This window comes from Neopsephotus bourkii, unplaced genomic scaffold (assembly GCF_033783945.1).
Source record: "Neopsephotus bourkii isolate Nb327-2 ecotype Australia unplaced genomic scaffold, CSIRO-AGI_Nbou_v1 NB_168, whole genome shotgun sequence".
NCBI lineage: Eukaryota > Metazoa > Chordata > Aves > Psittaciformes > Psittacidae > Neopsephotus > Neopsephotus bourkii.
The window spans coordinates 14,629,785-14,654,188 of NW_026900684.1; the positions used below are offsets into that span (position 1 = coordinate 14,629,785).

Below are 24,404 nucleotides of genomic sequence, written 5' to 3' on the forward strand. Positions count from 1 at the left end.
TAGATCATTTCAAAAACGTTAAAACACGTATTCTTTACTTTCACACCATTCAGAACATAAAATCACCACAATCATTCCTTTAATATTGTTTACATTCAATATATACCTAAGACTATAACTATAGTCCTCTATTGGCACCTCAGATGTTCCTGCTGGGGACACATAACACATCAGTCATTCTCATTCAGCAGTACACACACCAAACTTTCCAGGAGTTATCAGCAGCACAAGTATATATCAAGAAAAACTCCACACCAATGGTTTGCCCACATCACTTGGCAATTTCCCTTTAATATTAATACACAGAGAAGTAAAATTTTTTCATAAATTTGTTCAAGTATGTGGAACATGTAAAATGCATAAGAATCAATATGGACTTCATTAATGTTATATTTATTTATTTTCCAGCTTCATACAAACTGGATGTAGAAGCATAAACATAGTACATTTCTACCATTTTCAACAAAAATATAACCAATATGTACAATTATTGTATTAAAAATACAAAAGGGATACAGACTCCACCAATGTCTTTCTAAAAGACATACAGGTACAAGTAGTATCAAAAGTATGAGGAAATCACCAGTTAATTGTACATTCTGCACTTGACATCACAGAGCGAACTGAGATTAGCAGTCCTATGGTCTACAATTACTTAATGCTTATATAACATTTGTGCAACTTGTGATAGAGCTAGGATTCTGTATTTCTATATGCACATGAGGTCCATAGCCTTGAGAATAAAACTGGCAAATAATGCATATTACATGTAAAATTACAAATGCATAATTGACAATGGGATATATAAGCAAATAGACAAAAGCTATGATTACAGGAGAGAGAATTAAATAAAGCACTGACATTTGTTTGATACAGTGAAAAAACACTGCAATTTGATCTTTAAAAGTTGAAGCTATTTACGTTTATCTACTGATCAATATGATCAGCTGAGTTCAATGGAAAAAAAAAAATCCAAGACCAGCAGTTCCTCACATTTGAGTACTACTCGGATTGGCAGCCTTCACTTCTCCGGAGTCTGTGCAAAAACAACACAAAAATAGAGGGGAGGGTCATTTCAGTCATTATAGGGTTAATAGCAGCTGTGAGCAGGTGGTTGCTACACATTGGCCTTCTCTACACATGCAGTGTTCCATGAAGCCATTAACAGTTGTGACTATTTCTGCATTGCAAAGGCTGGCAAATCTAACCGTGTTATTTTTCATTACTTAAAGGCTCGTTTATCCCCTAATGCCAAAGTCAATAGATGGAGGTTATTAGATCAGTGTTAACAGCTGACATGAGCTGTGACATCTCAACTTCCTTCACCGCAATGTTATCCAGTTAATTTTTCTTTCAATATTCTATTACATCGTAAAAACAAAAAATAAAAATAATATATAACTTAAAGGTGGGGTTGCCATGTGTCTCATTAGAATGAGACACTTTCTTTTCTAGTCTGCCATCCTGTATTCCACAAGGCACAGGTATGAGACACACAGTGTCCTCTTTCCATCACCAGCCAGTTGCAAGAACCTCTTTCTACATTTAGACCTAGCTGAGGATGCCATTCCCGCTAGCATGTCCAAACTTTTGAAGATTCCAGGGTGGGGCACATTAAGAGTGAAGTGAGACGGTCAAGGAACGGCTGCATCCCATAACCTTTGCCTTCCCTTCGGCCCTGCTCAGCCATGTGACAGCAACATTTTTTCCAGGAGCTCAGGCTGGCAACCCTACTTACAGGTATGAAATAATACTGTAATCACTATGTAGATGCGGTAGCTGATCTCCAAAACGCAAACATACAAAACCGTAACAAAGGCATTGTAAACAAGCAAATAAGCACTGCTCCTTGAAGGATTTCAATGCATCTCTCTCTTTGTAGGTTATAGGCCAATTGTAATTTGACAACTAGCTTATCTCATTATCCCAATGAGACTAAGTGCTAGGATTGTAATTAAAATCTAAATGGAAGATTTAAAAAAGAAACCCTTCCAGGCATTGGGAAGTGCAGCCAGAGTTAATCATCCTGATGTGATGATCTTGGAATTTGGAATGATACTGTGTGATGTGGCAGACAGCGACAGTGGTAGCTTGGAGATTGCTGCACTGTGCATTTCAAGCAACACAGTTTGAAAAGTGCCAGGGCGATTTCTTCACAGTATTTCACATGCAAGGGGAGAGGGGACAGAGGGGGGAGGGGCAGAGGAAGAAGCCCCATGCTGCTTTAAGGCAGGGAAGGAGGCAAATAGGTCCACCATCCTTTAACTATAGTTCCAAGGCTCCTATTCTAGGGACGTCTTCTTGTGCTCTCCTTTAAGGTGGCTCACTCTGGATCCAGAAAAGCCCAAGTCTTAGACAGCAGAAACTTGTTCATCTTCTGCAAACACAATAGGATAGGGGAAAATAGAATTTAGTTCATACAGAACAAGACTGCTACCGAATTAAAAAAAACCCTGTATGGTGCTTATGTTTTTTCCATTTTGTTGTATTAGGTATATAATTTCAACCAATCTAAATATCTGTACATTTCAGGTCTCATGAGAAGTATTCCTTCATAATTTTGTTCTCAAAGGAAATAAGACAATTGTTATAACTGCGCTAGGTGAAGTTCCTCAGCTTGAGGAACGTTAAGAGCTATGCCTAGATATCCAATAGCTTCATAAAGCTATCTTACATTTTTGCCTGAATATATATCTGTGATTTCTTTAACTTAAGATTGCATCAAACCTGAGAGCAGCTTTAGTCAGCACTTGTAGGAACAATTAAATGTCTCTGATATGGTAATTTTCAAAGTTTGTGGCAATTCGATTAAGGCAGACTTCACTTTTTCCATCAGGTTCAACTGCAGAGTTCATCCTACATATAAAGTCTTACTAACTAAGCATTAGGGAGGGAAGGAGAATGTTAGCCTGTCTTTCATTAGCAAAACAAAGCATTCAAATGTGTCATTTGGGCACTGGCTGCCTAAATTTTGAGCACTTAGCCCTAAAGATGTAATCTACCTATGCTTGCACTTTGTAGAAAAACAGAAAGACTATGTCTATATAGTCTTGGTATCATTATAGCTGAGCTAAAGCATAAAGAAGCAGACAAACTTGGGCAAGCGAGGTAGCAAAAGAGTAGTGGGCTCATTATATGAAGCAGTTGGTATAGAAGAGCCTGTGTCCACAGCGTAAGAGTTTCAGATAGAATGCGATTATCCAAATAAGCCTGACCAGCAATGCTCTGTGGGACAGATGGGCAGATATTCTACAGACCAGGATAATTTTTGACCATTAAATACATGGCTAGTGTCAAACACTAGGTATGCTGGAAGCTTGAAGGGCAGGCAGGCCTGTACCTGGTGAACATAGGCACTGCCAGAGAAGTTGCCTAAGCCAGCTGCTTGGTTGACCAAAATTCAGGTGGACCTGCATTCCAAATATGAAATTGTATTAAGAATTAACTGAATTCCTCCCCTTCCAAAAAGTTAATAGCAAGTTTTGAAAGATGAAAGAGAGCCAGATTATGGCAAGAATTTCAATGTCTGAATGCATTTGTGTAATTTGCTTTTTGTTTGTGAAAGCATTGACCAGTTTTGCATGCAGGTCACTCAAAATCTAACAATTAGAAATTTACCATCTTCCTCTGCGGAAAACCCTTGAGATGGATAGTGAGCAAGACGTGGATCTGACTCATTTGGTTTATGCCACTGAGGTTTGTTCACAGGCCTGCTTGTTGAATGGCCATGTGACTGCTGCTGCGGAGTTGATGTCCCATGAGTCTCACATGTCCGTGCCACCATTCTAGACCTCTGAAGTGCTATGTTGTAATCTGGAGGCTTTCTGGTTGGATGGGAACCACCTTCTGCGAACTCAGCAATAGGTATTCCAACATATCCAGGAGGCGTTGGAGGTGGTTCCCGATATCGACCCTCTTTTCGTGCTGCAGGAAAAGCAACAGATTATTATGAGAGATAGTAAGAGGAAAACTGCTCAAAGGAAAACAAATAGTGAAAGTTAAATGAACATCAATGAACTCAACACCCCAGGAGATGAAAATCTGAAGGACAAAAGTTAACTAATACAGAGTAGACAATAAGGTCTTGAAAAATAAACCATGCAAGAAAGTATCGAATAAACAACATAGACAGGATTTAGCTATTCTTCCAGTATTGAAGCACTAGTCTATTAAAATTCACCAAATTACACACGGAATTTGCTGACACTTAGCAACTGAAGCTGTACTATGAACCATATAGAGTAAAACATACACTGATCTAAGTAATGTGCAAGACTCAGGAGTCCACATAAGTGGCAAACATCAGGAATACTGACATGTCCTCAAGCACATGACTATCTTAATCCTGAAGCTGGGCTTTGTATCTTTTTGTTTTTAGCATCTTGCAGGGGGAGGGAAGGCACCTGGTAAATTATTTTTTTCTACAAATCTTACTACTTAATGAGACATAAACTACAGTTCCAAAACGTAAGGAAGTGCATACTTTCCATATGCACTACTGCTCACTGCTCTTATGGGAGTATTATCTCCAAAATTAAAACTTGAAAGTATGCCTTTTAAGAACAATGATTAAATATGATTTTATATAAGTGATGGAAAGATCACCACCTAGTTTGTGGACCTCATAGAGGCATAACTGTTTACCTGAACAAGGCTTAACTCTGGGCATACTTAGAAGTTCTACCTTGCAGAGAACTTCTAGGGAGGAAACAGTGATTAAGCAAGTTAAGCATCTGCAGGGATGAACAGCAAATAGGTGCAACTATTCTGAAGTTATGTTTGGTTAAAGAAGTCAGCTGGGACTTTGATACTGAACACTGTGGGCCTGGCCCTTCAGTACATGACCACTTAACTCAAAGTGCAAAGGCAAACATGGCATGAAAAAACACTGACATAGACAATTTACTCTCCACAGCTTGTCATACACTGTATATTCTTGCACAAGTGGTGATGACAACATCACCCTGCATTAGGCAGCATGGAACTGACTGGAAGTACGAGCTTCAAATGGACCAGTGCTACTTGGATGCAAGTTTTAATAGACTAAAAATAAAGCCTTGGTATTGTAACAAAGCCAAGTAATTTTGAATCAAATATAAATTATTTTTCTTGGACAACCTGTTTTAATGGAACAAAGCAGCATGAAGATGTTTCTGAGAAATTGTATTCAAATATTTCTGAAATGTAACTGATGCAGAAGAAATTCTGTAGAAAAATGTTATTCGAATACTGAAGAGATGTCTATTCAATGCAAAAGAACCATGTGAAAATAGTGGCTTATGTTGGACAGTGATAAGCAGTTATATTTGAAGGATAATTAATTAATAGTACTGAAGTGCATGGAATTGGTGGCTTAAATTTTCAGGTCTTCCATTCTTTCAAGTCTCTAAAAATGTGGGAAGCACTGCCTTGAGAGGCAAGTTTGGAAGCATGCTTGTTCCACATTCTGGTGAGAACCAGGGGTATCAGAGAGTAAAATTAGCAAGTGGTGTGAGTCTGAACCTAAAGTCTTGAACTGAATAGCTTCCTTCTCTTCATAGTTCAAGGATTCAGATCTGTACCCCCAAGCTCTGAGGCAATGGGCCCTTGCTAAGCAATATACTGCGACAGAAAATGGAAAAGCAGTTTATCACAGTGGTCTCAGCATGACCTCAATTTGGCAGACTTTTTCAGCTGTGTCAGTGCAAAATGGTTTTAAATAGCTCTTCATATTAACCTGAAGAAAGGCAAACTGAAGGGGAATGAAAGGAAGGCAAGAGACCAAAATGTAGAGGGCTTGCATGGCCTCGGGACTGGGATGTGCAGAAGGAACAGTATGAGAAAAATATTAACCACTGCCAAAGACACCTTCATATATAAATTTATATATTGTTTGATCTTTCTTTTGCTAAATGATTATAAATCATTCAACAGCTCTAACTTCTTAGGAACCTCTTCAGATTCAGCAGTCCAAAGAAACACTTCTGTTGGTATTTAAACACAAAGAGATCCCATTTACAGAAAGAAGGATATTCACAATTATTAGGGAAGTCATACAGACATATAGAGTAAAACACTTCTAAATAAATACATCAGCTATCAGCCTCTCAGTACACTGTCCAGCAGTTGAGCTGGCTTTTTGATGTATGGCAGGCTCTCTAGAAACACAAAGGTGCGGAGACTTAACAGTAAGTGATATTTTCCCTAGCAAAAAATGTACATTTAGAGGTGAAAATCTGAGAGGTGAAAAATGTTCAGTTTTGCTTTGAAAATAAAACAAAATAAAATAAATCCAGACAAAACAAATACAGTTTTAGAACAATATGAAGAACCATAAGCAAATTAATTAAAATACTTCATGATAAACAGAACTTAACTTACCAATAAGCCCCTTTGTACTACTTGACGATACTGCTATATGAGTGGGCATGGGAGCTGGCTTTGACTCCTCTGCTGGTACAGATGTTATGCTACTGGTTTCAGCTTCACTTGAAACATCCTTCCCACCCCTCCGCTTTATGGTACCTGTATCACCTTCCGAGTCCTCTCCCCAGTATCCTGTTGAGGATGCCCAGCTTGCTCTGGACTGTGCTTGATCAAGGCCCTCCCTGCCTTGGCTTTGCCTGCCATACTTTGTGACGTGATCAGGGAACATCAGCTGGTCCATATGACTGCCCGAGGCCCACAGTCCTGCCCCATCGCCTGAACTATCAAAATGAGCATGTCCAAAAGGCAGAGTCTCCCAGCTTCTCTGGTGCTGTATTGTTTGTATGTTGTCATGAGAACCACTCGAACAAGAAGTCCAACTACCACGGCCACTGTCAGCTGCATCAAGTGAAGCTCTGTCCCCCTGATCCTGTGACAGCTCTTCCGTACTAGGAGAAGAAATCACAGTTGCTCCAGCATACAGGCCTCTAGTCTCTGACAGTGGTGCATATGAGCTAGATGCACATTGACAAGGGGGAAAAATAATAAAAATAAATAAATCCAGCATTGAAATTGGAGATCATTTACAACACATGAAGAATTCAACAATCAAGAGAAAAGCAAACATACTCAGAGGAAGGCAAGGGTTGGAATAGATGACCTTTAAAAGGTCCCTTCAACCCAAACTATTCTACGATTCTGTGATTGAAAATTATGATGCAATTCATAGTATTATTTGCATTAATGACTAATTCCATTCTGAAAACAGAACACTTCCCTTTCAATTTTGTCCTCAACAAAAGAGTTACTGGACAGATAACCTGACTTCACTAAGTCATTTCAAAAGGTAAAAACCCAACTTTGCAGCAGCCCTTTGGCATATATAAGGGGAGACAGACCAATAGATAGGTACCTTCTGCTTTCCCAGCCATGGGAAGCAAAGGATCATAAGTTAAAGAGTTTTAGCAGGAGGCAGCTGATATTCAGGTTTAAGTTTCAGCTTTTCAGAATTTCTTTTCTGCTTAGGAAACTCTGACAACCAACTTTTCAACAGTTCTTGCAAATGGAAACTTATTTTAACCTTCATTTGGAAACACATGCTACTTCATGGAGCAAATGTGTTCTCTATAGCCTTTCAGGAAGTAAAAAAGCCTGACACTATCACTTTACATAGTACTAGAGAAAACCAATAGTGTCACTTTTGTTCAGCAGCTATCCAGGCTCCTGGGATTTGTCCTTCCAGGGCAGCTTGCTGTGCAGACTGGAAGCCTGCTCTTCCACATTTTTAAGACAGCTGATTAAAGAGTTTGCATAGCCTGGTATTCCCAAAACTGAACTATACCAGTCTTAGAACTCGCTTACCATGCACATGACCCCACAGGGTTAAAAACTCTGAAATCATTTAGAGGACTGAAACATCCAAATAACAGGTCAGAAAAGTAAATGGAGACTAAATAGGATCCAGATCTCCAGTTATTTTCAGGAGGCTCACTGCTAGAGAGATTTGGAGAACTCACAGCACTAGCCTCCCCACATTAGCTAATTACCTAGAAAATTACCTAAAAATCCAGGAGCCTAATGTAAATTTTAGCTTCCAATTATTGTTGGCTAGAAGAGATATTCAGGGTAAAACATTTTTATCTAAATACATACTTTTGTATGAAATAAACTGCAAAATTACTAGCTTGATCACTCAATAACTGTATGAATATTTTCTCACCTAATTCAGTTGATTCCCCATCTAGAAAACAGGCTATGATACTAGTCTGCCATAAAGAGGATAATCTACAGCACTACTAAATACTCAGATGATAAGGTCTACTGAGATAAACTCTTACTTCTATAGACCTCATCACATACTCAAGAGTGCAAAACCTTTTCTTGTCAGAAAAAGGAACTTTATCACAGAACATGGCGTTGAAATGCTAATTTTTAAAAGCAGTGGAGAAAAAAAAATAGTATTTGAGAGAGATACAGGGAAAGGTAAATGAAAAAATATAGACATACATGCCACATAAGTATGAAAATATAAAGTAAGTAAGCACAAATAATATTCCTACCCTAAGCTGTATTGATCTGGTTCAATCATCATTCTTCTATCAATCCTTCCCACACCAAGATTTGTCTCCACAATGCTGACAGAATGCCTCTGTCTCCTCTCATCATGCAGAGAGACTGGCATAGAGTCAAAAGAGGAATTGCTGACAATACTAGATCTGGAAGAAATTTCGCTGTGACCAGAATCTGAGAAGTTATCCACCGTGCTGCTAGGAGCCAAAGTATAGCCTGCAAAGGGAACGTCATGTTAGTCAGAGTCTCCAAGAAGACTACTCAGTCCTTGCCAGGCAGCTGGCAATACGGCCACCATAGTAAATCAAAATTACAATTACATTTGCACAGAAGCAGAAGATATAGATAGATAGCAGAACTATGTAACACTGTGTATTCTGTCTCTTATGAAGAGATTTAAGACTGGGGAAAAAGCACTACTCACTGAGAAACCAATGGCTCACCTTCCTCCTTCTCTGCCCTCCTCTCCCAGATAATTTTCAAATGCATCATTATACTGTATGCCCACATTATGAGAGCTCACTTCTCAAACAACTGCCTGTATGTAAACATTGCCTCCAAGACTGGAATGAAAGAGGTGCCCTGGACAATATTACTGCTTAACGTATTCCAAGGGACCTTCGTACACAGTTTTCCTGTTCTGCAAAGCTACACTTCAGAGATGAACAGCAGGTACAATATAAAGCCCAGATGTCAGGGCTGATTGCTTATTATGTATCTTGGCTAAAATGGGCCAGATTTTCAAGCTTTCTTTGTGGTTCTTTGCTAACTAATTGCATTCCAAATAGCATATATTACCAGAATTATACTGTAATTTGGAGGTAGCACTGACACTGCCAGCCTGAGATAAAATCTGCAAACCATGTCAGAGACAAATTCAGCAAATTCAGCTTTTGTTTTAGTATTGAACAAAGTTGTGCTGAATGCTCTTGCCAGTTAAGTTAAAGATCATTAAACAATATACTTCCAACAAGTAACTGCAGTTTTCATTTTCCGCTTTCAGTCTACAAGGGTCAAGATGACTTCAACAGAGCCATCCCAAATCATTTGCTAAGAACATGGAATTAATACTGTCATTTTTGTCTGAAAGAACATACTATTAGCTTCACATCACCACCAAACCAAGGTTGGTTTCTTTTCCATAATCATGTTTATGATTTGCTTTTTGAAAAAACAAAACAAAACAAAACAAAACTACTTTTCCCACTATAAGCCAAGTACAGAATCCAATTTCTTTTTCAAGGAATGCACAGGCATTACCATATATATAGAAATTCACTATTTGTTCATGTAGTATTTGAGAGAAATTATGATGCTAGCTTACAAGGACTGGAGGTGATAATCTGTGTCTTTTCTACATAACATCCACTTCCATTTGATCTTACTAAAATCACTTCAGTAAAGATTTTGGATAGGTATTTATACTTTCGTGTGATATTCATCTCTCCTATTTTCAAATCTCTGCTAATCCGATTGGACTTATTTTTTTCCACCTTTGTTTCCATAAGCCCCACTTATCCCAGAAGCCATTGATGAATTGTTATTCTTGTTACTGTTCTCACTTACAAGAAATGAGAGGAACTGGTTAGGTCCATCAATCTAGAGCCATAAGGCCTCAACTGACTGGCACTGCCATCTACCATCTTAAGAAAAGGGCTTAGCTATCCATTTGATATGAGAGTAGGAAAAGCAGTATATATATGAGTTCCAAATCTTTATGATCCCTGTGCAGTTTAGGGACATTTATTGCTACACAAGTCTCCAACAGACTCGTCTCTAGCATTCTGAACTTCTATTATGAGAACTCAACCTCAATATATGTCTTTTACCATAACATTATATCATGCAACTATTAAATTGAACTTTTATTATATTCTTAAAAGATAATTTAGAAGTTATGTGCAATACAACTAGGTTACCATACTTTCAAGGGGACTTGTTCTTTAAACTACAGGAAAATACCTGTTCTCCGTTTTGTCTGTTCATAGCCAGAACATGTACAATGACAAAACAGGCTTAAAAAAAAAAAAAAAAAAAAAAGAAACCAAGAAAAAACCTTTTAAATTCCTAAATTCAATGAAAAAAATTACTTGATGAAGTCACTTAAAAAAAACTCAATCAAAAAAGCTCCAATGTGTAATAACATTCATCAAATACACAAATTTAGACCATGGGACTCGATTTTAGAACATGGGACTCGATTTTTAGACCATGGGATTCGATCTGGGGGGCCAGGAATACTGGAGGCTGGTGGAGCTGGTCTGACAACAAAGGGGAAAAGGGGTTTTGGTAGGAGGCTTGCCAGACTGGTCAAGGAGGCTTTAAACTAGGTGTGTTGGGGGAGGGGGGCAACATTCCATCCCAACACACCCAGTCAGGTGCCAGCACCTATAATAAATGATCAGAGCAATGGAGACATATTCCAGCCACTCCAGCCAATGAGCCGGCCTCATCTGGAGATTGGCTCAGATGCCTGTATACAAACACCCGTAGCACAGGGAACAAACAAGAGGAGTTAGAGATGTGTGCATGTCTACAGGGGTATGATATAATAGGCATCACAGAAACATGATGGGATGGATCCTATGACTGGAGTGTTGGAATGGAAGGTTACAGGCTCTTTAGAAAAGACAGGCCTGGCAGACAGGGAGGGGGAGTTGCCCTTTATGTTAGGGATAGGCTGGAGAGTATGGAACTCTGTCTGGGGACAGGTAAGCAGTTAACAGAGAGTTTGTGGATCAGGGTTAAAGGGAGAACAGTGATGGGGGAAATTACTGTGGGGATCTGTTACAGACCACCTGATCAAGAGGACTCCGTAGATGAAGCGCTCTATAGACAGATAGGAACAATCTCAGGCTCACAGGACCTTGTCCTCATGGGGGACTTCAACCACCCTTATATCTGTTGGAGGGATGGTACGGCTCAGCACAAGCCATCCAGGTTTCTCAAGTGTGTGGAAGACAGCTTCCTTCTGCAAGTAATAGAGGAGCCAACATGGAGAGGTGCCATGCTTGACTTCATGCTCACCAGCAGGGAAGGGGTAGTTGGAAATGTGATGCTCCAGAGCAGCCTTGGTTACAGCAATCATGAGATGGTCAAATTTGAGATCCTCAGGACAGTGAGAACAGTGTGCAGCAAGCTCACTGCCCTAGACTTCAAGAGAGCAGACTTTTGCCTCTTCAGGAACCTGCTTAGTAAGGTTCCATGGGATATAGCCCTAGAGGGCAGGGGGGCTCAAGACTCTTGGTTGGTCTTCAAGGATCACCTGCTACAAGCTCAGGAGTGCTGTATCCCAACTAGAAGGAAGTGCAGCAGGAGGGCCAGGAGACCTCCTTGGATGTATAAGGAGCTGCTGAGGAAAATTCAAATGAAAAAAGAGTTTTATAGAAAGTGGAAGCAAGGACAGGCAGCCTGGGAAGAATACAGGGATGTTGTCCGGGAAGCTAGAGACCAGGTTAGGAAAGCTAAGGCCCAGTTAGAATTAAACTTGGCTAGGGATGTGAAAATTAAAGGGAAGGGATTCTATAGGTACATTATGAATAAAAGACAGACTAGGGGCAATGTGGGCCCTCTCTGGAAGCTATCAGGAGAACTGGCTACCCTGCATTTGGAGAAGGATGAGGTTCTTAATGAATTCTTTGCCTCAGTCTTCACTGGCAAATGCTCTGACCACACCACCCAAGTCTTGGAAGGCAGATGCAGGGACTGTGAGAATGAAGACCCTAGGCTCACTGGAGGAGAGGATCTGGTTCGAGACAGTCTTAAGAACCTGAACATGCACAAGTCCATGGGTCCTGATGAAATCCATGGGCAGGTCATGAAGGAGCTGGTGAATGAAGTTGCTAAGACACTGTCCATCACATTTGAAAAATCATGGCAGTCAGGTGAAGTTCCCAACAACTGGAAAAAGGGGAAATATAACCCCCATTTTCAAGAAGGGGAAAATGGATGACCCAGGGAATTATAGACCAATCAGTCTCACCTCTGTGCCTGGCAAAATCTTGGAGCAGATTCTCCTGGAAGGCATGCTAAGGCACATGAAAATCAACAAGGTGCTTGGTGACAGCCAGCATGGCTTCCCTAAGGAGAAATCCTGCCTGATCAATTTGGTGGCCTTCTAAGATGGGGCTAAGGAACTGATGGACAGGGGTAGAGCAGTTGACGTCATCTACCTGGACTTGTGCAAAGCGCTTGACCCTGTCCCACATTACATCTTTGTCTCTAAATTGGAGAGACATCGATTTGGTAGGTGGACCACTCAGTGGATAAAGAACTGGATGGATGGCCGCAAACAAAGAGTTGTGGTCAGTGGCTCAGTGTCCAGCTGCAGACCAGTAATGAGTGGTGTCCCTCAGGGATCAGTGTTGGAACCGGTCTTGTTCAACTTCTATGTTGGTGACATGGACAGTGGGATTGAGTGCATCCTCAGCAAGTTTGCTGATGACACCAAGCTGTGTGGTTCGGTTGATATGCTGGAGGGAAGGAATGCCATCCAGAGGGACCTTGACACGCTTGTGAGGTGGGCTGATGCCAACCTCATCAAGTTTAACCATGACAAGTGCAAGGTCCTACGCCTGGGTCAGAGCAATCCCAGGCACAGCTACAGGCAGCCCTGCGGAGAAGGACTTGGGGGTGCTGGTCGATGATAAAATGAACATGAGCCGGCAGTGTGTGCTCGCAGCCCAGAAAGCCAACCGTATCCTGGGCTGCATCAAAAGGAGCGTGACCAGCAGGTCGATGGAGGTGATCCTGCCCCTCTACTCTGCTCTTGTGAGACCTCACTTGGAGTACTGTGTGCAGTTCTGGTGTCCTCAACATAAAAAGGACATGGAACTGTTGGAACAAGTCCAGAGGAGGGCCACCATGAGGATGATCAGGGGACTGAAGCACCTCCTGTATGAAGATAGACTGAGACAGTTGGGGCTGTTCAGCCTGGAGAAGAGAAGGCTGCGTGGAGACCTCATAGCAGCCTTCCAGTATCTGAAGGGGGCCTATAGGGATGCTGGGGAGGGACTCTTAATTAGGCACTGGAATGATAGGACAGAGCCATGGGTGACATGGTTTAGTGTGAGGTGTCCCTGCCCATGGCAGGGGGATTGGAATTAGATGATCTTAAGGTCCTTTCCAATCCTAACTATTCTATGATTCTAAATATCCAGTGTTTGAATAATGAGGCTGCTAGTACAATGTTGTGTATTAGTTATTTGAATCCCGAATAGCTTAAACCTGCCTATCATATAGAGGTCACATCCCATCCTGATCCATGACACAGCAAATAATTCCTCTAGTATGCTGTACAAAGATTTTTCAGTTCACCCATCCTTCCACTGGCAGGAAATATTGATGATGGGGATATTTTTGTCAGAAGCAGCTACAGTGGGAGTGAACTTCTGCATCAAATCCTGTATCACATCAGGCTATCTTTCATGGCTTTTGTTAACCATGGTCTTTCAGGTATCCCCGAAATCAGGTTCCCAGGTATCCTTTCACATACCCCACTCTGCACTAAACTTCCTGCACTGTCGCTGACCATATGTGACAAAAATAGGAGCAGCAGCAGTAATTTATCCTGAGCGTCCAAATGCTTTCTCAGAAGTTTCCAAAGTCTATGAGCTTCAACAGGAAACAGAATGAGAACGACTGAATGCCTAATACCTTTCCTTGGAGAGCTCTGTGGTGAAGTGGGAGGTGATGACAGCTGTGAAGATGCACTTGAGACTGTGTCTTCAGATTGTTTCTTGTGACATTCCAAACTTCCTTCTTCAGATAGTGAAAGAATTTTCTTTAAAGCTTGCGGGGAGTTAATGCCTTTAAATAGAATTAATGTAGGTAGATATGAAGTCCAGTAGAAATACATCTTTCTGTTTCACAATGCATTTACAGAGCAGACAGCACACAGGAAAAAAAAAAGTATATTTTTTTCCTGGATATTTGTGAGTTTCTGACACCAGATTAAATGAAGCAAAACGTTTAAACCTATTCCTGGTTTAATATAGAAACCTATAGTGCTGCATATTAGTGCAGCTGGTCTTTCATTCTGACCACCTGAAAGAAATACTTTGTCAGAGAAAACACAATGCAGATTTGGTGTTTCAGGATGCTGCCTATATAATTATACAAAACAAGGATATGCATAGTAATGGTTACTGAGGAACTTGAACTAAATTATGTTGAATACAGAGACACACATATCTCACTGTTCAGTGAAGGTTTATTTAGTAAGAATTGAAACTGTTCTCTTGTTTCTTTTCTATTCAGAGTAGCCCACAAGGTCAAAGAAAGATGGTAAGAAGATTAATAAAACCAGGTTTCCAAAACAAGGCCATCCTGCAGCTGCCCTTCTGCCTTTCATTTTTGAGAACTATCTCTGCACCACCTTATTTTGGGAAACTAAAGAGTAAAAACATCCTAAAGATGACGTATGATGTAGAGATCTAGGGCATCAAGAATTGTTTTTCCTCAGGCAACATTTATCTGTTTTTCTCTTTCCTTCCCCTCAAAAATCCACCCTGGGACAGTCTTTAGAGTGAAGATGGAGCTTCCCTGACAGTTTTTGCGGTAGAGGTTATTTTCATGAATTCTACAGAATTTATCTTTGATCTGCTGGATCAGAATCCTGCTAGCAGTAATTTACAGCTGCTTCATCAACATAACCCAGCAGTTTTCCAAAACGTTCCTACCATGAGTAATAGCAAAGTCTATGGAGGTTCAAAGTCCTTTTAAGATTAAAGTTTAATGTTAAAATCAACAAGAGCTAGATAAATAATGAATTGTTTCTTACTTTGCTGCTTCTAATGTTTCACTAGCAGCCTAAGCAGAGCACAAGTAAACTAATAAAAAGTGAAATTAGAATTAAGCTTTTCTGAAATCACCACCATTCTGAAATTACCTTCCCAATAGGAAGGGCCACTTATGGTACATATACTTATTAGGAATATTACCATACTGCAAGTGATATGTAAGAAGTTCTTTAATAACGCATGTATGTTATGTACACATGCTGGCACAGATTTGGAAATCAGATTAGAAAAAATTCCTATAGTCCAGTACCTATGCTTGACATACAGGTAGCAATGACTGAATAACAACAACAAAAAAAAAGCACTAGGGAGCAGAAGCCAAAGGGACAATTCTCAATGTGAATCTTCAGGCCTACCAGTTTCAGCAAGCCTGAATTTCACATTAAATGCTCAGGTTCTGAAAGAAACACCAAAACTTCTGATGCATCTCAGATGGACCACTCAAAAGCTCCAATTCACTAATCCCTTTGGAAAAGTTAAGCAAAATCCCAGGGTGGGCAGTCAGAAACATTCATTCCTTCCAGCTGCTAGTAATGGGTGAATACTTACATTGATTAAACTGACAGGGTGCTTTCCTCAATTTTTTACTCCATTTTTAGAGAAAAGAATTAAGCATGCACACTGCACGAAGTGGCATAACCTGCTTATAAACCTACCAGAAATAAATGACTGAATCTTGATTCAAAAGGCCTCCCTGACATAAACAAACAAACTTCAGAGCACTAAACCAAATGCGTCATTGTTCCACTTACCGAATGGTGGGAGGTCTTTGACTGGCACTTTCTTGCGGGAAGGATAGAGAGATACAGCAGGGACCTGCAATGCTTGGTTTACTTTATGTTGCTGCTGTTGCTGCACTTTCTGCTGAATGCCTGCCCGGGGAGCCACTGGTGATGTTTCAGATTTTCCAGATCGCTTGTCTCCTGTATTCTTTGGCACTTGGCAAGAAAAGGGAGAAAGTGCAGAATGAATAGCAGTTAAAATATTGTGGGAGTTTCAATCTGAGCAGTCTGAAGCACTCAACTAGTAATTAAAAGGTGCTTAAATTGTACAATTAATGCAGTAGGACACCTTTACAGAGAAAAGATGAAGAGGGAAAGAGGCGGAGATTTAAATCCTTTCCCTCTTAATGTTCATATTTTAAATATGTACATTATCAAATATATTTAACTCTCTCAGAATAAAACTCTCATAAATGAGTACTGTTATAGTTACCAAAAGCATGACTGGAAGTTATACTGGGCTATCATAAGGACTCCATTTACTATTTTTTGCTACCTTGAAGGAAGAGAAGAGCATAAGATACAGCATTCCCTCAATCAAAATGAAACCAATATCCAGGATAAGGTCCCTCTCTGCTGCAGCCAGGTGCAGCCCTTCAATTGTTTCTGAAACACCTGGACATAAAGAAATCCCCTGTTCCCTCCCAAGGCCAAGATATCCTGGATGACCAACTCTATTCACACCAATAGCCTGGGTAGATCAGAACTGTGTGGGTCCTCCATACCCTCCATATGGAAAAATCTAAGGAACCCTTTTGCACTTCATCATGACATCATCTGAAAGCCTTATCTCCTATATAAATGCTATGCCTCTGTATTATCAATCTGCAAGATGATCCTTAAGATTCAGAGATGTTTAATACTTCAAAATAACTAGACACATCATTTCCCACCTCATTGTCTACTTACTGCTCCCAATTATTTCCTTAGAGAAGAATACGTAACAAATGACAATGCTCACATGTGTTGGTGGCTGGCTCACACTGCAGAGACAGTGTCTGGAGGCTCTCTTCGTCCATTTCCAGATCCAAGTTTGAGAGATACTGCTTTACTTTCCGGGCCATCTGAGCATCCTCATACAGTTTTTTAGCATTAAGGAAGGAGCTGCGACGGACCCGCTTTTTATGACCCCCCGTTTGTGCGACATCCAGCACAGCTGCATTTGTACTGCCCTGGCTGAGAGATCTGGAGTGAAGGGGTGCAGGAGGGAAGAGAAAAGAGGGGAAAAGTATGACTTAGTCCAACACAGTATCACTTGGTAAGCATGAAACATGCAAAAGATTGCATGAATGTCAGTCTATGGTCAAAGCTTACATGCCTCATTCCAGTAAGTCAAACAGCTATAACAGACAGAAAGATGAGGGTCAGGAAAATTTTTTACTTGGTTACAGGCACTATTTTAATTACACAAATATTTTAACCTATTCTGCTCCAACTAGGCAATATCACTTCACACATCTAGAAAAGCATTCAAGCTAGCTCTCTCACATAAGCCAGCTACTGAGAAGATTGGAGCATTAGAAAAAGCTCATGCAGAGAGGCAATGCTGACAGAAGACTACAGCTGAGGTTTGAATTCCAATACATATACAGAAGGCATTTTGAAAACTAAATACTTTTAAAATCAGACTGTATACAAAATATGCAGCCCAGTTTTACAGAACAGAACTTCCTTGTGACTTGCAAGACTGAAGACAGCTTTTTGTTAAATAAAATGATCAGCTAGTTTATGATGAAATAAATGTCATGCACATTTTAGTGTATGTATGCCTATATGAAAGCTATGCATTGTTCCTGAATTGTTAAAAGTGATGGCTGAATTGTAAGATGAAAATAAGTTAACTTAGCAGATACTATAAGTTTTAACTTTTGTATTTGTGACAGTTGCTTATTGGGGATAAGAAAGTTTAAAAGCAATTTTCAGCTGTTGCAACCTTGCCATTTTACAATTTCTCTTTTACCAAAAGTCACTTCCTTTGGGAATTTAAACTGGAGGTGCGGAAGGAGAGCACCCCGCTCCTACTTACAATCACTTATAATTTACAATGTTTGTTTTTTAACATCAAAAGCACTCCTGGATGAAAATGTATTGTCAGTAAAAAAGGGTTAACAAAAGAAAAAAATATCAAAGCACCAGAAAATTAGGTAGCAAGTAGGAAACAATGCAAATGGCAAGGGAAGAATGAATGTCTGTGCACGTTGTCTCCAACCACTTACCCCAAACTCCTCCATTTCTTCTTCCTGCAAGTGAGAGCCAGGAAGAGTAAAGCATGGGTTTAAGAAGAGATAGAGAAAGATTACAAGCTCAGAAAGAAAAAGACCAGACCTCAGGACAAGCAGTTCTGGAAGCCCACAGACACTAAAAAGAGCCTTGATTCGGGCATACATTCAGGTATTACAAACTCTTCCAGCTCAAATTAAGAAAAAGAGTATGCAATAAGCTGGTCTAACATGAAGCCAAAGAGCATTCACTCCCACGTTTTCTAACACTACTAGCTGACACTGTTGCAGATACATTCCCACTTCTACTAAAGCCTTATGGCTGGCACACATCAATGTTAACATTTCAAACAGATTAATATGTAGCATATAAGACAGTATCTCCCCCTCCTTCCCACTAATAGAATCTCATTTTTATGAAGTAACTGGCAGCTAAGGAATAATATAAAACATCTTAATATACATTGATAAACACAAAACATAATTGTTTCTCCAGTTTCGAAACACCACAGAATTTCAGTAAATTGTTTACAAGAGCAAAACAACTCATACTGCTCCAGTACAAGGGACACTTGAAAAGCACCTCTTGTTGATACCTAGCCTTCTCTCAGTTGGAAAAAGGTCTAATGAATCCCACTTACCTCGTTCTAAACATTAAAGCGGGATCCATATTCACAGATGCCATGCGACCGACATGGCGTATCTCCTTCGCAATCATTCTCAGCTTCTCAAAATTGACCAAGCCCTCCACTTTTGAATCATTTCCTACAATCAGCAATTAACAACATCAGTTATCAGGTAGCAAAGCTAGTTAGTCAGCTGGTAAAAGATGACGTACTTGTGCATTTACCTTCATGAAGGAATGTAAGGTCTTTTTTGATAACAGGAAACAGGGGGATAATGGGGGGCTGTAGATTTTGGCTGTTAAGGACATTACGATATTTTGCCATATTCCTAGATGGATCAAACAAGTCCTGTAGATCTTGAAACAGTTTTTCATACTTGCTTGGAAGCTTCTCCCAAGTAGTTCGGAGCCTTGCAACTGGTGCCAAATTCAGGCCACTTGAAAGAAACAAACAATGCCAAAAAGTTCAACAATTAAAATAAACAACAAGAAAAAATACTTAGAAAATAACATGTTAAATTTTGTATGGGATAAATACCATATAGCCAGAATAGCATAGCACAACAATGTCAATAAAGGAACAGAAAGTGAAAACTTCCTTTTGCCAGTGTGCGTTATGGAACAGTGAGGCTCATTTTTATAAATGCTAGCAATACTGGAGATATCTGCATGGATGAGTAACTATACAGAGCATGTACTTACTCTTACTACTTCAGAACAGTGTTTTAAATTGATAATGATATTATCATCTAGGAGCACCTGAGGATCACCACTTATTTCCAAATTACCAGACTGGAAGAAAAAACATCTTCCACTTACATTACATTTAGGTGGTGACAGCACAGTGATCCACCTTCTTGCTTCAATAATCCACCTGACTTTGTTGTGTCTAGATCAAGTTATTATAACAGATTCTATCTATTTGAGGTTATTTTGAAGCTGTGGCTGGTACAAACTTCCCCATCACCACCTTTCATGTCATTGCCTGTATTGCTATGCATTTCTACTTATGGGAAAGTTTGGTTTATAGAATCTTTCCCTTGCATTTTTCCCAGCAGGCATGCTGCTTTTATTTATGAAATAATAGAGCTAAATCTTGAGATTTTCATGTCTCAGAGAGAGTGACTGATTATCAGCATAGTTCCTTGACTTTGGAACCTGCCACATTTAGAATCATACAATCATAGAATAGTTAGGGTTGGAAAGAACCTTAAGATCATCAAGTTCCAACCCCCCTGCCATGGGCAGGGACACCTCGCTCTAAAGCATATCACCCAAGGCCTCATCTAACCTGGCCTTGAACACTGCCAGGGATGATTGAATGAGTCAAAATTAGAGGTCTTCAGAAAAAAAATAATCAATCTGCTGACTAAACGTGACACAGGCTTGTACCAGAGACAGTGATACAATTGTTATTTTAATGCAACTTGCTCAAGCTTTTTCATAAGAGACAATATTTAGTGGTGTGTTTTGGGGTAATGTTTGGTTGGTTTTGTTTTTCTGGCAGGTTCTTTCTGCCTAATTCAGAAAGCTCTTAAAGGGAACGTGAATGTTTTAAAAAATGTGCATAAACACACATTATCCTCCTTTTCGCTCCAAAACTAAGAAAGGTTTTCTGCCTGAAATTAGCAGTGTTTTTTTTTATTCTTATTAAAAGAGCTTTATTTACAGCTTATTATAAGGCATCATAGTCTGCTACTATCAGTGTTCCATCCAAGAAACTATTGATACAAAGAAAACCAAAGCCAACATATCATGGCTCAATGAATTCGATACTGGGAACTATGCATAAAATTATGAGCGCTCTTTAGGAAATTAACCCACTCATTTATGACGATGTTACAATTTTTCTTCATATAACTGCTGTTTCTTTTGATCTTTATCTTTAAATAAGTGCAGCAGTTTCTCTAATGCCATGTTCAGCAATGATTCTTGCTTCAACACCTTCAGTGATAAGTACATAATAGTAGCATTCCAAATAATATTTCAGCAAAAATTTTGATGTCACAATCAGATTACTGGTAAATACCATCTTTATTGGATTGCCAAGTGTTGATGTTGGTTTACCCTGTTAAATACACTTTTTGGTTTAGACTAATATAAGTAAGACTTTGCTTTTTCACTCAGAAGTAACGTTATTAAGGGGCCATACCTAATGATGGCAAACATCGAGTTGAAGTTCTTGCATTCTCTGCAGTGTAGTGCTATCTTAATGAAATGCTTTATGATCTTCATCCTTTTCAGCTGGTTAGTTTCTCTTAGAATCTCAGAAGCTACCCAGAATGTTTCTTGATTTATCACCTCTTCAAACTTTTTTAGATTAGTGCAACCTGTTTTTGATTTCAGTTTAAACAAGTCATCTATGTATTCTGTGGGTTCAATATTACGAAATAGCTCAAAGTTTCTCATGGACAGTTGGGTAGCCACCTCAACAGTACTGAGCTGTAGTAGGGAAATTTGACTTTCCCTTAGTAACTCTTGAGCATCTTCATCTGAACAAAGAGTTTCTGTTTCCATGTTGTTCTTCAGGTAATACCTGCAAAAACAAAATTCCAAAAGATGCTTGATACGATATACTCAAATACTAGTGAAAGTCACAGTAACGATCAAGTTGGAATCATAGAATAAATGGAATTTCACCATGCCTAGATATTAATAGGTTTCATAAAGAGCAATTTCTTTTAAAGTAACAGAATGTTAATAATTAAATAACATTTCTATTAACAGAATTTTGACTTAATAAACTGGTATCATCATCTTGAGCTTACAGTCTCTAGTCTCACCTGCCACTCAGTTGTATTCTGTCAGCAAGCTTGGATAACTGATCTGGAAGCCTCCTTTGTTTGATTACACCCTCAGGTGTGACAGAAACTTCGCATAGTGAATATGCATCGGGGGTTGCAGTCAGAGCAAATTCCCTGATAGCCTGGATGACCACTTCTTTTGCTGTTGTGTCTTTACTGATCATGATATAGCGACTTTGCTGATCTGCCTTGAAAACCCTCAGAACTTGATCTGGCAAGTCTGGGGAAAAAAATTACATTCAAGGTATGCGATTTAGTAAAGCACAAAGGAAAAAAAGGTTGTAAAAAGAAGAAGCAACAGTATCAGTTACATTGAGTCTAGTTAAGTCTAATTACTAGTGCTATCAGTTTTTACTTTGGCATCATTGTTTCACATTGTTTCACATCTCTCCTTATAAAACACCTTTTTTGATTAATTGGGTTTTTAATTAAAGACTAGTTCTATTAACAAACAGGAAAGGAAATAAGGCTAGTCATGGGGCAAAACAAAAATATGTTCATGTTTACAAAGTTTGGACAGAAACACTCATGAGCACGCAGATTTTCACAAGTATTGAGTCCTGGTAAATTCCATTTTAGCCTGAGGAAAATCAAGGACTCTACCCTATAGACTGACACATAAGAACCTTAAGCAAATCAGGTGATAGGAGTGCCAATCTTCCTAAGGGTGTTCTTAAGACAATAGACTCATTTGCTTAAATATGACACTCAACCATTGTGCCACATACAAAGGGAAGGCATGTACATGTAAGTAGCTAGAAAGGTGCATGTATAATGGCCAGAATGCACGTATACACAGATAAATTGCAACAGTATTACTGCGTGCAAGTACTTAATAATCAAAAATATTCTATCTTTGATACACCTTTATTATCATGATTTCAATGTAAGTAACAGACTGAAAACTTGCTCTTTATTTCTCCAAGTGTCTGACAACAAGAAACTTTCAGTGAATACCTACAAGGCAGCTGCTTCTAGGAAATCTGGGAAATTAACCCTACCTGTTGGATTTGGCATTTCCATAAGCCATAAGGAAATACCATAAGCCATAAGGAAATACCAAATCAACATACCTTTTGATATTTCCATTAGCATATGGAAATCAAGACCCATTAACCAGCTGAAGTTGATTGTTATAATTGTATTATTTAATAAATAAATAAATAAATAGAGCTAAAATTATACAGCTACCCACCACTGAATTTTTTACTATAAGGTATTTTTAACTGACAAATACTTTCAATTAATTCAATTTCTTCCCTCTGTTACGAATAACCTTTTCCAGTTTTGTGTGGCATGACATCTAGTCATTATTCTTTCTTTAATAAATATATTTTGAAAAAATATTTCCTTTTTTTTTTGAGATCTTTACGGTCACACAAACAAGAAAATAGGGAAAAATAGAAAGTCTTCTGAATCTACAGCCAAAGAACTATCATTATGAAAAAAACACTGAAAAAACAACTGCCAGATGAAAACATACTCTCTGATACAACCACAGTCTTTTCTTATAAGACCTGACTGTGCATAACATGTATTCAAGTTACTACAGAAAATCTATTCAGAAACAGAAATCTTGTGACAAAAGAACAAAACTCAGCGTCTTCCCACTGCTGCTGCATGTCTCCAAAATAATCATTTGGAAAGCATTAAAATTAATCTCTCAGATAGGAATTGATTTACATGCCACAACGGCTGCTTAAGTTTAAATATATCAGTTTACACATTTCACACAACTAAGTCTGTAACTTTTAAGCTTACAGTAGTATTTTTCAGCTTGAGAAGCACTAATACTGAAACCACTCTCCAGTGGTCTCTTATTGCCTCTTGCCGTTACCAAAATACTTGTCACTCAAAGAAATGCTATGAAGGTGGGAAGCTACTGTAAACAATACCAAGGTGAGAACTTGCTTAATGCTCCCAAGAAAGAAGTGCTTTGTATAAGGAGAAAATAACCTCCTCTGCTGGATCACTGAAGTCAGCATGAAGAAATGCAGAGAACAGCAAATAGAAAAGTATTATCTTAGCACTGTATTTTACCATCCAATTTCTCAGACTGCATACCTATCAGAGCTGGTAGCAAAAGCATTATAGAGAACACAGAGGAGTCACAGCAATTGAAATGATTACAGCTATAGCAATGGTAGCAAGAAATTCAGCACAATAATTCCAAAATAAAACAGCACTTTAGAATTGTAATCACCTCCCTTCACTGCTTTTCAAAGAAGGAAACTGGAGTGGCAGGCTGAATAATGCAACGCTGTATCAAAAGCATCTAGTCCCTCAGAAAGCTTGTGGGGGGGGGGAAAAACCCAAAAAAGTAACAGTGACAGGCTGCTCATCATTACTTTATTATTTTGACTTCCAATCGAACAGCGAAGACAGCACAAGAGAAATCAAAGTGCTATTGACTTTCTGAGCATTTAAAAATAAACCTTAAAAAGTATATTTTAAAAAGCGTGAGCAAGTCAGAAGAGAAACTAAAACGACTTTTTGCATATTTCAAGCTGTTTTTATTTTCTCCTCATAAAATACCCTTCCAAAATACCAAATTGTATTTTGCCCTGAGGGATAGCCCCCAAAGCCTTGAAGGACAGCTGTTACACCACTTCTTCCTTTCTTCTCCAGTGCATTCAATTTCTTACAAGCTGCCTCCATCTTTAATTTAGACCAAAGTAATAAAATAAATTAAAATTGAA

General features: G+C 39.1%; 1 protein-coding gene across 9 annotated transcripts in view; it reads right to left on the reverse strand.

Moving 5' to 3' along the window:
- Positions 1–381: 381 nt before the first annotated feature.
- RAPGEF2 (Rap guanine nucleotide exchange factor 2) overlaps positions 382–24,404 on the reverse strand; it is a 191,829-nt gene continuing 167,806 nt past the window's right edge. For 6 of the 9 annotated variants that reach the window (XM_061373336.1, XM_061373303.1, XM_061373296.1 and 3 more), the window contains 12 exons: positions 21,685–21,925; positions 21,054–21,437; positions 19,127–19,338; positions 18,918–19,041; positions 18,274–18,297; positions 17,019–17,242; positions 16,028–16,213; positions 14,131–14,283; positions 8,466–8,691; positions 6,361–6,920; positions 3,619–3,924; positions 382–2,377 (listed from right to left, as the gene is read on the reverse strand). In XM_061373336.1, coding sequence (XP_061229320.1) covers positions 2,352–2,377; positions 3,619–3,924; positions 6,361–6,920; positions 8,466–8,691; positions 14,131–14,283; positions 16,028–16,213; positions 17,019–17,242; positions 18,274–18,297; positions 18,918–19,041; positions 19,127–19,338; positions 21,054–21,437; positions 21,685–21,925 — 2,666 coding nt within the window. In that variant the 3' untranslated portion in view covers positions 382–2,351. Of the gene's footprint in view, positions 2,378–3,618; positions 3,925–6,360; positions 6,921–8,465; positions 8,692–9,838; positions 9,844–10,041; positions 10,112–14,130; positions 14,284–16,027; positions 16,214–17,018; positions 17,243–18,273; positions 18,298–18,917; positions 19,042–19,126; positions 19,339–21,053; positions 21,438–21,684; positions 21,926–24,404 lie in introns of all 9 variants that reach the window. The other 3 variants (XM_061373376.1, XM_061373325.1, XM_061373314.1) reach the window with 3 other exon arrangements.